The sequence below is a fragment of the Cydia pomonella genome, chromosome 1, assembly GCF_033807575.1.
Source record: "Cydia pomonella isolate Wapato2018A chromosome 1, ilCydPomo1, whole genome shotgun sequence".
Classification (NCBI taxonomy): Eukaryota; Metazoa; Arthropoda; class Insecta; order Lepidoptera; family Tortricidae; genus Cydia; species Cydia pomonella.
The window spans coordinates 24,580,453-24,596,395 of record NC_084703.1 but is presented as its reverse complement, the minus strand read 5'-3'; the positions used below and the strand labels follow the sequence as shown (position 1 = coordinate 24,596,395).

The following is a 15,943-nucleotide window of genomic DNA, read 5'->3' as shown; positions in this document are numbered from 1 at the left end:
GCACAGCTCAGAAAAAACACGCATCTTGATCATTTAACATAGAACCGGGAAATTAATCTTCAGTACCGGTTCCGAGTGAATTCCCGGTGCCGAGAGAACCGGGAGCAGGCCCTACGCAAATCCTTTATCTTGGTTTGAATCGTATTCTTATGCAATCTAGTTGACGGTATTTACTCCACTTCAGTCATGGCTAGAAATAATTTTTTTATCTTACTATCTAGGTACTTCTTGTTTATGATTAATGATGACAAATAATTGTCATATTTTTATTGCACGTCATTACAATATCGGTTATGGTTAAAAGCGTAGAAATAATAGTTTTTTGCGGCCCTATCCTTATTTCTTGCTAACTAAGAAGTTTGATCGAAAGCGGAATCTGACGAACAAGCAATCACGAGAAGTGTTGTTTCGTCACCAGTTTAAAAATTCTGTCCTATACGGAAAAAATAAGGGATCTGACGAAAGAGGAATCCGACAAGTATTCTAAATCTTGGCGAAAGCGGTATCTGACGAACGAGTAATCACGAGAAGTGTTGTTTCGTCACCAGTTTAAAAAAATAAGATATCTGACGAAAGAGGAAACTGACAGACATGATCTACATCAATTCGTCGGCTATATCAGACACGGACATGCCATCCCCGAGTATAGCCCATGGAATTGGTACATTTTACCTAACTTTGCAATGAGGTAGTTCTCTTTTTGTAATATGTTGGTAGTGATGAAATGGTATTAACAAATACAAGTTTTCGACCTCAAAAGCCCTTGGGATCATTGAAAAGTACATGAAAATCGATTAAATTTTAGGACTTTTTTCAGATGTTGTATTTTTATTCCACCAAAATCTGGAGTTACGGCAAAAGTCACTATGCACACTTTTACGAAGAAGAAATTTGCAATTAATTGACTATAATGTTTTTTTAGTAAGCGATTTAGTTCATAAGATACGGCTTCTCAAAGGTTTGCAAAATTTTGAACTAACTGTAACTTAAAAAAGGTTATACCAGCCGCTGTGGTTGCAGGAAAGCCGGACTTAAATGCTCAGCTGTTTGCAACTACAGCAATGGTCAATACCTAGTTGGTTACTAAATTCTATTGCTGCAATAATCTTTATCAACATAAAATATACGAACGAAAGTTGAATAAACTATATAATAAAATTAAGTACACAAAATCAGGAATCACATACGACTATATAATTCAAAATGGCCTCCTCTGGCCTTGACACAGGCCCTCAAACGACGAGGCCAGTCATCAATAGCGGCACGCACGATTGTCATCTCTAATTCTGTCACTATCTTAACTATGGCCCGCTTGAGGGAGTCAAGATTTGTGTGGGGTTTAGCACAGGCTTTCTCCTCAATAACCTGCCATATGGCATAATCCAGGGGGTTAAGGCCCGGCTGGAGGACGGCTAGTCTTCGTGGGCAATAAAGTCAATTTTGTTCCTTCGAAACCAGGCTTGAGTAGTTTTTGCCTTATGTGCAGGAGCTGAGTCCTGTTGAAAGACCCATGGCTGGTTTACAAATCGGGTGTGGCTTAAGGGCTTCACTATTGGTTCGAGAACGGTTTCCTGGTAAACGTTGGCCCCAGTTTTCACACCTTTTTCACAGAAATGAACCTGTGTTAGCCCTGAGTATGACACACCCAGCCAAATAATTACATAAGAGGGATGATGGCCTCGTTGCACTCTCGGAACAGCCGCAACCGCCTCTTGACTGTTTTTTGCATACACTCTGTCATTCTGGCGATTACAACATTCTTCAATGTTAAATTTTTTTTCATCTGTAAATAGTATTTTTCGGTGGCCATTTTGTGCGTACCGCTTCAATAGCACGCGACTTCTCTCTAGCCTCATAGTCTTTAATCGTTCATTAAACAAATTACCTTTTTGTCTGCGGTAAGCGTGTAGTCCAAGGTCTTCATTGATAACTTTTTTTAGGGAGCTTCTCTTCACAGACATCTATATTGCCAACGACTTTTGCTTCCGGACGGGGTTTCTTGCAATTCTCGCCTTCACTGCCTTTATTAGAGCTGGGGTCCGAACGGTGTGTGGTCTTCCAGACCTCTTGCGGTCATCGAAGCTCTGAGTACTATTGTATCTATTAATTGTGCGATAAACAAATTGTTTGTTGATTTTTAGATTTTCAAGCAACTTCAAAATCATGTTTGGTGGGTGCCCACATTTGTGCAACGCAATTACTGTGATACGATTCTTTTTAGGCCCCAATTCATTATAGATACGACGAGTCAAGTGTTATGTGTGGTATATAATTATAGCTCATAAATCCACCATATTAGGTAATTTTTTATTTTTTCGGTTGTATTTGTTTTAACGGAAATAAGGAGGTTGCAAATAGAGTAACAGAATTTAGTAACCAACTAGGTAATCGGCTAAAACCATTTTGTGAAACTTTCCAGGTACAACTACTTCACCGGGTAGTTTAAATCTTAATTTGGAAACACCCAATACCTTATTGCGTCCATTACAGAGAGCAGTTTTAACGTTTTCGAATGCTGGTAGATCTTCTAATAGAGTGACCCCTGCATCATCCATGTTACTTTTCATGTCTTCATATTGTTTGTTAACTGAGTCAAAGTTAGTACTAACTCTGTCTTTGAGCTTGTCCATATTTTGAGAAACTTAGTTTTTGTAGTACTCTCTACACAGAGAATGTTGTGGGGGTTTTCTTTGTTTATCACATTTTTATTATTCAGAGTGTAATTTCCCTTATAATCGTCTTTATCACAGTACCAAAATGTATCACCCGATACATACGTTTTCTTCCTGTGGTATTTGCGGCCCCCGTATAACGCTGCCACACCACCTCTTTTTGTAGAAATAAACTCAATTTTTGTAGATGTCATTGTAAAACTATTACATTAGTTAAAGTTGTTCGCAATATATATATATACACTAAAAATTAATCTGCTCCTGAAATCTATCAGTTCTATAACACACCTATTGATAGGGAAATGATGTCTTGTCATTGTTGTAAAATATTGTAAGTGGCCAGTAAATTATTATTTCTGATCAAGTAGTTTGTCTACTGTTATATAAATTGAATGAGTTTCAAAACAAGACTCTTTACTCTGTATTGGAAACCATTTTAGACAACAGCATTATTTTTCTTTTTTGGAAACCTGGTTTCAAATCAAGAAAAATAATTCTGTTGTCTAAACTGGTTTCGAACTTATGGTTTCCAAAGCGACCGAAGGGATTTTGACAGAGCTATCTTATCAGACCGAACCACCTACTGCAACTGACCAAATATCACTGTAGTAGACAAAATAAACGAAAACAGCCCTTTTAAGTGGCATATCAATTCCGAAAAATCACAACGTACAAAATACAATATCCGAAAAACTTACCAAATACAGAGATTTGAAAGATGAAATAGCTAGAATGTAGAAATTAACCAATGTTATAGGTAAAAAACTTAAGTAAGTCACCTGTTGTATGTAGTTGTGACGTGTTCGAATAGACAATACATGTTTAAAAGACACACACAAACAAAACAAATGTCTATTCGAACACGTCACAACTACATACAACAGGTGACTTACTTATGTTTTTTACCTATACCATACTACCCATTGTTTTGTCTACTACAGGTGTCATCCCACAACAACTACACACCTCAATAAAAACCCTATCGCTATCATCATCAGTTATCAAACAAGAAAGTTATAGAATACATATATTTATTTATTTTGTAGAATAAATGAATCTAACATTTACTATTATTACAGTTTGAGAAACATGTGTTGTTATTGCATTTCTTATCGGCGGCTAACTGGGCTCGACCGATAGCATTCCTTTGTTGTGTTAAAGAATGGGCTGTATCCGTGCAGATTGTTGTTTACTAATTTAAATCATATTTGCTTAAACATAAAAGTAAGTACGATTTTTAACTTAACAGGGTATTTGTACTTTTGTATTTGAGTTTTGTGAGAACGAGGGAAACTATAAGAGGGAAAATATTTAATATACGTTGCTTAGTAAGTTATATTTTAAAGTTTAATGTACGAAATGGGTCTAGATAATTTTTCAGTGTACTACCAAAATGTGAGAGGGCTCCGGACTAAAACTAGCACCTTTAGTCGTAGTGTGAAATTGAATAATTATGATATAATAGTTTTATGTGAGACTTAGTTGTTACCTGGGGTGCTAGATAGTAAACTGTTTGATGACCGGTATTTAATATTTCGTCGCGATCGCGACTATGTAAAGACGGGCCAGTTAAGAGGCGGCGGAGTGCTTATCGCGGTCCGGCGTGATTTACTTTCTGTTCAGAATGCTGACTGGCAATCCTCGGCGGAAGACCTATGGGTTACAATCTCTCTTCGAGATCACCTACGTAAAAAAAAATTCTATTTCCATATTTGTGCGCTATACCTATGTGATCAGAACAGAGGTAACACATTTTATACTCAGCTGTCTAATTTCCTAATTAAGCTCAAATCTGTAATTACTTTTTCTAATGTATCGGTCAAATTTTTGGTACTCGGTGATTTTAATATGAGTAGTATTCAGTGGATGCCAGATAATCCTGGTCTCCAGCCGTCGAATGATATGATAAAATTAAGGAATTCATTGACGTGTTATATGATTGTAATCTAATGCTATTCAATAATAAGCTAAACCTACGCTCGACCTAGTACTGTGTAATGACCTAGTGTGTGTATCAGCATCTGGGGGTGCTCTTGTCCTAGAAGATCCATATCATCAGTCGTTATTGATTCGGCTCGGTTTTATGGAACTTTTCTCCCTTCAGATCCCGGTACGTACCACGTTTGCTTATAGCCGCGAGGATTACTACAATATACGTTCTCGTCTATCCGAGATAGATTGGGAGGGTGAGCTTAGAAACAGCGATATCGAGGCAGCGGCTGACTTTTTCTATTCTACTTATTATATTAAGAAGTCAGCTTATTCCTACTAGAGAAAGTAAAAATACTAATTATCCGCCATGGTACACTCCGGCGCTAATCTAAATATCATAAAAAAAAACAAAAATTATAATAATAAACGACAACATTTAAATTGCTTCGTCAAAGGTTGGTTAACTCAGAAGAACTTTGTTATAATAACTATATAAATTACGTAGAGGAAGCCATAACAAAAAACCCTAAATTATTTTGGACGTTCCTGAAAGACAAAATAAGACATGACGCTCTACCCGCCACGATGACCTACCGGGACCAATCATGTAGTGATGCGTCGGGAATAAGTGAGCTATTCAGCTCGTTTTTCGCCTCAACATTTCTGAACCCCTCTCTGAACCCCTCTCAAAACTGTTCTAGCACGCCAGGTGCTGTCCCGGATAGCTGTTTACTCACGCCCTGCGATATTTCTTCTATTGAAGTATATAGCAACCAGGTCTATAAATTATTAAAGTCACTTGACCCTAACAAATCGGCAGGACCTGATACAATCCCAGCTACATTTCTTATTAAGTGTGCGTGTGAACTTGCAATCCCAGTATCAATCATCTTCGGTCGGTCCCTTTCAGAGGGGGCAATTCCAGTTATATGGAAATCGGCATACGAGTATGTAACACCAATACACAAATCAAGCTCAAAAAATAATATAGAAAACTATAGACCCGTTTCTAAGTCATGTATCTTGGATAAAGTTTTCGAGCGTATTTTTTATAATCAAGTTTTTGCCATTATCAAGTCTAAAATCATTCCTCAGCAACATGGCTTTGTCGGTGAAAAATCCACCGTCACTAACCTATTGTCTTTTAATGATATTGTTTCATACAATATGAGTAAAGGTAGCCAAATTGATGTCATATACACCGTCGCCGTTTATATCATTTTATTATTCAAATTACGGACTCTGGGTATCCGTGGTGATCTTTTTAGATGGTTCTCGGCCTATGTATTAAATAGAACTCAGGCTGTTGTTCTTAATGGGTTCAAGTCGTCTTGGGTAGGGGTGCCCTCTGGAGTTCCCCAGGGATCATTGTTAGGGCCACTCTTATTGGTGATCTTTATCAACGACATTGGTCCAGTTTATATTAATACCGAATTTCTGCTTTATGCGCTTTTCTGCTTTACAATTTTCAAAATAGTTAATAGTGAATTCGAAGCCGAGTTATTGCAAGAGGATTTGGATTGATTGGACCTGTATTGTAAAAACAACAATTTAGATTTAATCGTATCAAAATGCTTTAGTTTGAGTTTTACTAGGAAAAGGAATGTTTACAAAAGTGTGTACAAAATTAAATCACAAAACCTTATAATTAAAAAGTCCTGCCGGGATCTATGTAGGTGTCATTTATGATGATAAACTTACTTTTAATGAGCACGTAGAAAGTATTACTGATAAAGCTTATAAAGCTCTTGGCTTTCTGATTCGTTCGGCTGGTGACTTTAAAAAAAATTAAGACAATTAAAATCATATACTGTGCCTATGTTAGATCTCAACTTGAATATGCTTCTCAAATATGGAACCCGTTCTATAATGTGTATACTGAAGATATTTAAAACAATCAGAAAAAGTTTCTTAGATTCCTCTCTTTCTTTAAGCTGTCTAGGAACAACTATTTTATGTCATGCCAAAAACACCACCTTGCCCCTCTATATAAAAGACGAACAGGAAATGACGTAAGTTTATTAATGAAAATTGCCCAAGGTTTAGTTGATTCTCCGGACCTAGTGAGTAAAGTTCAATTCTATATACCTGCCTCGCAATTGCGCAGAAGGCCCTTGCTTCGTATCCCTCTTTTTCGCAGTAACATTCGTAAAAAATGTTTCTTCCCTCGAACAACTAGGCTATTTAATGAACAGAACGATATGTCCGACGTTGATTTGTTCCATAGTAAGATTAATATTGTTAAAAATATACGTATTATTGTTAATAGATAGTTAACGATACCCAACTGCGTTCATAGTTTCTGACCTGAATACAACTTATATAGTGTAATATTTGGCTATTTCGAGACCTTCATATTTGTGTTATTTAGCATTATATATGTGGAAGCTTGTAATTTGCATCTAGTAAATAAGTCTATTAACCTATGAATTTTAGGCAGTAAGCATCCCGAATAAAATAAAATAAAATCCTCATCTTCATATTTACGTCTCCGTCTCCAAAAAGCAGTTATTTTAAACACATGCCGCATAGTCAGAAAGTTTCTTTTAGGGGCTGAAAAACCGCAAAAGACCGGTAACCTAAAATAAAGGTATCAATTGAATAGGTATCCAAAGCTAACGGTACCCGAATAAAATCGCAAAAGACCGACACCTAAACAAAGGGTATCATTTGAATAGGTATCCAAAGCTAACGGTACCCGAATAAAATCGCACAAGACCGATACCTAAACTAAGGGTATCAATTGAAAAGCTACCCGAATAAATAAAGTTTAATAGGTACATTTTTCGAACGGTACCGCTAAAGTTGAAACACTACCGTGTCTGACTTCTACTTTGGAATCCAAGATGGCGGCCGTGCACTGTGTCATAAAAGTCGTCATGGATATCGTTTTACAGGTTTTAGGGTGTGCAGGTTTCGAAAATGATGACCATGTTTGAATTCAAGATGGTGGCCGTGCAATCTGTCATAAAAGTCATCATGGATATCGTTTTATAGGTTTTAGGGAGTGCAGATTTCAAAAATTTTGACCATTTTGGAATCAAAGATGGCGGCCGTGCACTATTTCTTAAAAGTCATCATGGATGTCATAATCATAGGCTACGGTGACTGCTTACCATCAGGCGGGCCGTATGCTTGTTTGCCACCGACGCGGTATAAAAAAATCAATGTCTTCGTACCTACATAGCTTAACTTCGTATTGACAGATAGAACATGTTGATTTGTTTCTATCCTTTGAAAAATTAAAAAAGGCGTGGACTTTATTCCTTCGTTTTCCCATTTTTAAGATTATATCCATGAACGCGTTTTGTCGACTTGTTTGTCACTCGATTGTCATTGTCACCGGGCTATTTTTTGGTAGCCAATGACTTAAAAGTTAATTTGACAATAAAGTAAGCTAAATAGGTTACATAATATTTTAAGTTAAGATATAAATAAAAATGATTTGTAATGGAATTTTCATTAGGATTAAAACAAAACATATAATAAACTACTACTAAAATTAACTATGAACTAATATATATATATATAAACTCACCTATCTTAGGTCCCCTAGATCTGACCCCTGCGGAAGGGTGCCCATAAGGCTGGCCACATTCCCACGCTGAATAGCTATGGCTATTCTTTGGCCTAGGAATGAGCCAGCCCTAGGGTCACCTGTAGTCTCAATCAGCCTTTTTTTAAGGCTCTGAAAAAGTTTATGGGCGTCACAACTCCACGGCCCCAGGGTGTCTAACGCGAACACCGCAAATGTGGTTGTTTGTAAGACCAGCATATTTGCGGCGCTTAAGGGTTTCGGCTGCTGCCGCTGCTCCGCCAGCTCTCACAGACGTGGCGGCTAGATAGGACGGCGCTAAGGTATCTACACATGTTGCATCCCAGATAAGAGGCCGTCCCATTTGCCAGGGGATTAGAGTCATTCCATCGGGTCTCTTACCGTCGTCGCGCACCAGGCCAGATGGTTCTAAAGCAGCCGGCACAACAACTATTTCGGCACCCAGGACAACTATTTCGGCACCCAGGCGGAGGCCGACAGCCAGTCTAAGTGAATTATTATCAAGCAAAGTTGCGCAATTGCTGGAAGGGAAAGCGTGTAGCTAAAAACCGGATTCATGTTCGGAGGAGGCTAGAAGACGGGCTTTTTCTGAATCTGAGGAGGCCGAGTCGAGGAGCCAGTTTTGTACCTGGCGGCAGAGCGGTTCGTCCCATAAGCGCTGTGTGGATTTCTCGGTCGGCATGTTTTTGTCCGGGCAGGTCGAACGCCATGCATTCTCTGCTTCCGACAGATAGGCCACCTCGAAGTCACGCAGTGACGGAGTGAGTATTTTACCTACGAGAGGTAGCGTACCATGTGCGGAAGATAGGAAAGCGGGCAATGCGACACTTGAATGCGACTTTGTCTATGCATCCCAATGCCTTGCATATGCATCCCAAGTTTGGAACCCTCATTACACAATCTACAAAAACGCGATCGAAGCTGTCCAGAAACGATTCCTGAGAGCTCTTCATTATAGAATGGCCCATGCCCCATTGTCATACGACAAGCTCCTTGAACGGTACAAACTTAAAAAGTCTGACTAGCAAACGTATCGCCCAAGACGCTATTGCCTTATTCAATATATGTAGAGGTCATTATCTGATCTGTGTGCCCGCGTGGAAGCCTTAGAAGGAAAGGCCCCTAATGTGATTGAATCTAATAACACCGAATCAACGCTATTGGAAACGGTTACTCAGTTAAAAATGGAACTGAATGCCCGAGACCAGGACCAGCTGCTTAACGACATTGAGATTTCTAGCGTACCAGAAGAGAACGGGGAAAATACTATACACATAGTAACTACCTTAGGGCAGAAGCTTGGAGTCACGCTGTCGGAGCACGATATCATCGATGCAACTCGCGTGGGTCGTGCTTCGCAGTTGAACGAGGGTGTCCAGGGCCTGTCGTCCCGCCCGCGGCTGCTGGTGGTGCGGCTGGCGCGCCGCGCCGTGCGCGACCGGCTGCTGCAGGCGGCGCGAGTACGTCGCGGGGCGACCACGGAGGGTACCGGCCTGCCTGGGCCTAACAGCCGCTTTTACATCAACGAGCGGCTCACCGTTATCAATCGACGTCTATTTCAGAAAACGAGGCAGCTCAAGGAGCAGCTTGGCTGGCGATATGCATGGACCCGCGACGGAAAGATCTACGTACGCCAGCGTCCTGGCGCGGAGTCACCACGACATCGTATAAGATCAGAACTGGATTTAGAGCGTGTTTTTGGTATCCATGTTGTTTGCTAATAGGTATTTACGATATTTAAATTTCTTATTTGATGAAACATTATATTGGTCGCATATTTATACGCAATTTTTTGGTTGGATATATGGCAAAGTAATTTCACTGTGTCGGCAAATCTGTTACGTTTTATTATCATTGTTGTTCTATAGTCCAATAGTTTTTAGTCGTTATTATCGGTGTCATAGCAATTTATTGATTAATTGGTCACTGGAGTGCGTCGCAGCAATAACAACTGTCATAGTTCACAAACAACATTCTATAAATTCGTACAATGCTATTTATCACCGTGTGAAAGTATGTGATACACATTATAACACTATACACTCCACAGAACACACTTATAACTTCACTATAACGTATTTAAACAATTTAAAAATAATATACACTTATATATCGGAGAGCATTGAAACAGGTTTTGAGGTTACACCACCGCGTTGTCTTTTCTTGTGTGTCTTTAATAACAAAGCTACAACATACTTTTTATTTGACGATTGGCTCTAAAACTAAATACTTAAAGTTAGGTTTTTTTAACGCGGGTTCGTTGGCAACAGGACATAATGACTTTTTAATAGCAATGAACAAATTTGACGCCGATGTAGTCGCGATTAACGAATCTTGGATTAGGCAGGGTCAAGAACAACTCGCACCGCGCGTCCCTGGATATAAATTAATAAATGCTCCACGACCTACTACGATGCGCGGCGGCCGCGGCGGTGGGGTCGCGTTTTATATTAAATCCACGGTGCGCGCGCGCAGATCTACCCACCCTGTTGCTAATATTGAACAACTGTGGATATGTTTATCTATTAATCACCGTAGTTTTATTATAGGTACAGCATACCGACCAAGTTGGATTAATGTGGACTTGTTTTTTGATGCGCTTACTGAATCTATATCACACTTCTCCAAACATGATTATGTGGTCTTATTGGGAGACTTCAATATCAATATGCTTGATACCGCTAATTGTAATGTCAGAAAAATTAATAGCTTTCTATGTTATCTAGGTATGGAGCAGGTGGTAACAGTACCTACTCATTATTCTGTCAACAATGAAACACTTATCGACCTTGTATGTACCAGTGCTCCTGTCAGCGAAGTGTGTGTTACAAATATAACAGGTTCACTCGGGCACTGTATGCTAACAGCGACCTTTCCGATTAAACGGCCCAAAACGATGTCGAAAACTATTACATACAGACCAATTAAGGATATAAATATTGCTGAGTTTGATAGGGATCTCCAGTCTATAAATTGGGAATTAATATTAAATGTCGATTCAGTTGAGAGCATGCTTGAGATTTTCAACCAACTATTACTATCTCTGTTTGATAGACATGCACCATTAAAATCCGTAAAAATTAGAGACAAACATAGCTTACCCTGGATTACTAGCACTATCAAGCTCATGATTGAGAAACGCAATGAGGCTCATTTAAGGTATAGGAATTCCAAATCGGAGAGTAGTAAACAATACTACAATGACCTAAAAAAACTTGTAGTACAAAGTATTTATAATGAAAAGAGAGCCTATTATAATAATCACATAAATTCACAATACAAAGACTCAAAGTCACTATGGAGAAATCTTAAACAAACTGTTTTATCCGATTCGAAAAGCCGAGACCGTCTTCCTGATCGTTTTGATGATCCAAACCTGATCAACGACAATTTTTTGAATGTGCCTGGGTGTGATAGGGTCCCACTGTCTACTATTTTGGACTTTGAAAGTAACCGATTTGGAGATTCCATCTTTAATTTTAAACCGGTCGACGAACACCAGGTAGGTAAATATATTCTGTCTATTACTACCAATGCAATCGGTATAGACTCCATTAATAAGGATATGGTTTTACTTACACTTCCGCGCACACTTTCAGTGATTACAGCTATCATTAATAAGTCCATATTGACTGGTGTAGTGCCGGCTATATGGAAGTCTGCCCTGGTCACTCCATTGCCTAAGGTGGATAATCCATATGAACTCAAAGATCTTAGGCCAATAAGTATACTTCCTTTTTTATCTAAGATCTTGGAAAAGGCGGTTTATGAGCAACTTTATAAATATGTCGAGGAGAACAATATCCTACCTCAGGTGCAATCAGGGTTCCGCAAAGGAATGGGGACGGTAACCGCTTTAATGGATGTAGTAGATAATATTATTTCCGAACAAGACACTGGTAAAGGTACCTGTTTGGTGCTATTAGACTTTTCTCGCGCATTTGACTGTATAAATACTGTCTTACTTCTTTCTAAATTGCGTTTTTATGGAGTAGACTCGAAGTCACTGGCTTGGTTTAGAAACTATTTAGATGGACGCACGCAGTCTGTTAAAATAGAAAGAGACGATGGTACTATAAGGATATCTGATTCTAGATTCTTAACTCGAGGAGTGCCCCAAGGCTCTATACTTGGCCCTTTATTGTTTATTATATATGCTGCAGATATTACACAAATTATCAAGCACTGCAATTACCACCTGTACGCAGATGACGTCCAACTTTACTATTCAGCCAGACCAAGTGAATTTGATGAGGCACTTGTTAAAGTAAGTGTAGACCTGGAAAATATCTCCACTTGGGCAGATAATAACGGGTTACTGTTAAATCCTTATAAATCGAAGTTTATGATATTGGGATCCAAAGTACAAATATCTAAGATTTTAAATAATGAGCCTAAAATTAGTATAAGAGGTTCACCGATCGAACGCGTAGATGAGGCAAGAAACCTAGGGTTAGTGTTGGACAGCCAGCTAAGGTTTGAGAAGCATATAGGAGAATTAGTGAAGTCGTGCTTTTATCGCTTGAAGGTTTTGTACCAAATTCGTAACCTCCTAAGCGAGGAAATCCGTAAGTTGCTGTGCGAATCACTAGTTCTCTCTAAGTTGAACTACGGAGATATAGTGTATGGGCCACGACTGCTGGATAAAACGCGCCGTCTTATCCAAAGAGTCCAAAATGCCTGTTTCCGCTTTTGTTGTTCAATCCCGCCGAGAAGACATATTACGCCTTACTTAAACAAAGCATCCATATTAAATATGTCCTCTCGTAGACATCTACATCTTGCGAATCTTCTATTTGGCGTGTTGAATAACGAAAGGCCCGGATATTTGTACTCCAAAATACGTATTTCCTCTTTCCATAAACGACACGGTACTCGATCTACCAGACGATGTCTTTTGGAAGCGCATCCCCACAAAACCGTTGCTTTCACAGGCTGTTTTCGGTATCTCGCAACCAGGTGCTGGAACAATATTCCTCCACCTATTCGTCATATGAAAACCAAGCAATCTTTTAAATTTCATTTAAAAAATACCTTTTGGAGAAACAAACTTTGGGAGTCCCTCATGGTTACCTGGTTGCTGATTACCGAATTTAGTCTTCACTAATACTATTATTTTATTTGGTTTTAGTAATTCATAATATATATAAAATGATTTTCTTCTTATAATTACACTTGACACTACGTATTAATTAAGCATGCTAATCACACTGACACTTCAATATCATAACTTTGCAAGTACTCACTTTCAATGATAATTATGTCACTAGTTTTATAAACAAGGTATTTAGGTAAGTACTAACTTTGAATATTGCATATTCTACACTGTATCTTGGTTGACGTGATCTGGTCCTGGCAGAATATCAGTGCCTCTCCCATAGGGTGAAGCGTAATACTGAGCCAGAACCTTTTTGTTTTGCTGCGACGCACACAACATTTCCTTTATGTATGGAACAGTATTATTTAAATGTATTTTTTTTTTTTCTCTTTCTACTTCTATTTTGTATAAATGTGTATTTCTCTCGTATAATTTTGTATCATCTGTTTTTTTTTTTTGTCATTTTATTAATTGTATTTCCTGTGTGTATTGTGGCAAACAAATAAACGGATTATCTATCTAAATAAACGGATTATTATAACTGTCCAGAACTGCTAGAACATATTGGTTTCCGTACTCCAACCTATAGAACACGAACTACATACTTAATTGTTAACGGTGCCTGCTGCGTTAAGTAACGCTGGAGTCCGTGCCCCGCTTCGCAGAATGTGTCGAAGGTACAAGAACGACCCAGTCTCGGTTGACATTTTGAATTAGGGCATCACTCGTCACGCGAAATGAGTACTATTCGGTCACACCTTCAAAATAAATAAAATTTTAATAAATTTTGTTTCTATTCGTCACGCTCCATAGGGCTGCCGCGTGCCGCCTATGTGGTACGCAAGCAAAAGTTCCTAGTAGGCGTAGGGTAGGGCAGGTAGGTAAAAAACACAAAATTGAGTAAAGTACAAATTTTATTAAATGTTTCTTGCACCTAAAACATAAATGTTTTCTAATTATATTGCAACGAAATTTATTTTCCTTAGCTTGTTAATGCACGTTAGAATGGAAATTTTGTCGTTTAATTTTTTTTTATTATTGTTTTTGTTTGGTTTTCTCTAAGCAGGGTTTTTCTCCGTCGGGGTTTTCTGTAACAAATTTAGTTTAATAATGTTTCCTCTTTGTAATTCTTGGATATCCAGTTCGAAGTCCAAGAGCTCGATGAAGTGTAAGAGATTTGGTTTTCTACCAAACCGCCTGTTCAATCGATGATGGTAGCCTTCCACATAATTATTGGTTTTGTGTTTTTCATCGAAACAACTTATTAATAATAATAATCTTTATTTAGTACCATAAAAGTAACAACTGCTTACATTTGGACAACGCTAATTTAGGTATACATATATTATATATGCACTAAAGGCTAAAGGTACACATCATTTAATTTGTTTAAACATAGGAGTAGGTAAGCGTCTTCTGTTCCCCGTACTAGTTATATAACTGTATCACGGTGTATTGTGTCAAAACATTTGTTATTTAGCCATTGCTTGCTAAAATATTCAAAATCATGTTCATTTCTGATGGTGATGGCCTCATGATATATTCTTAAAAAACCCTCGGGTATAAAATAAATAATGTAGGTGGTAAATGTGGTAATTGGCAAAGTTGATATAAATATTTTACAGTACATATGGGGCTACTTTATAGCACTAGTGCGAGAAGTAGCATATTACGTTACTGTGTCGAACATTTAAAGGGCCATATGTACTGTAAAACGTTGTACGATACATGTGCGAATCGGTAATTCGCAACTCGTGTCGATTTAAAACACTCCCTTCGGTCGTGTTTTAATTTATCGCCACTCGTTTCGAATTTCCTATTTTTCGCACTTGTATCGTAATGTACTATTTTATCAGCCAGACGTCATTTTTAGTTTTTTCGCGCGTCTTAATACTGCTTGGCGGTAATGAAAGTAGTAGCCGCTAACTTTTGCATTCGGGGATATATTTTATGGATGGCATTAAACATGGCAGATTCAAAATCAATTTTTAATGTTTGTGGATCCCAATCTGTAAACCATAGAGTAAAGGATATTATCAGAGGTAATTTGACTTATGACAAACTGTGACACTGGAATGGCGGATGGTTTTAACTTTTAAAGTGTGCGTGTAGACGAGTGATACCATGTAAAACATTCTCCCTGATGTAATAATTATTTTTCAATTTAAAAAAAATGCACTGTTCTGTGTTTGACAATAAATATGTACCTGATTTAATAGGTCTTGAAAATGCGTAATGTTACTTTGTGCAAACATAATAATAATAATTAGCATCGGGATGATATCAGTTCGTTTTTTTTTATTTATACTTGAAGCATATCTTTAAACCATAAGTTTTAAACTAATATATGTTGCAGATCGGAAATTATGATAAATTGTGATCGAAAATTTATAAATATCGATTATTTATAAATTTATAAAAGTATAAATAATCCTGAAATATTTTTTTATCAAATATAGACTACATTACAAATATCTACGTAGGTATATGCTTTTATAAGTCTTAACACATGCGCACTATATCTACGGTCCCAAATTACATGCACCGCGTGCAAGCACTTATAAAATCATAATATTTGACATTAGATGGATCCAATTGTTAAAAGACATTAGAGATATTTGATTTTGAACAAAAATATAATATACACAACAAACAACGGTTTACTATCAAATATTAGTCATAAAA

General features: G+C 37.9%; 2 protein-coding genes and 1 long non-coding RNA gene across 3 annotated transcripts in view; 2 read left to right on the top strand and 1 right to left on the bottom strand.

The window, feature by feature from the left end:
- LOC133518554 (uncharacterized) overlaps nucleotides 1-15,943 on the bottom strand; it is a 298,712-nt gene that overhangs the window by 16,019 nt on the left and 266,750 nt on the right. The gene's annotated exons all lie outside the window — the stretch shown is intronic.
- LOC133518482 (zinc finger protein 37 homolog) overlaps nucleotides 1-15,943 on the top strand; it is a 55,602-nt gene that overhangs the window by 31,314 nt on the left and 8,345 nt on the right. The window lies entirely within an intron of this gene.
- LOC133529229 (uncharacterized) lies at nucleotides 8,869-9,881 on the top strand. Its single transcript, XM_061866911.1, has 2 exons — nucleotides 8,869-8,921; nucleotides 9,233-9,881. Exons 1-2 carry the CDS (start codon nucleotides 8,869-8,871, stop codon nucleotides 9,879-9,881), a joined length of 702 nt encoding a protein of 233 aa, XP_061722895.1.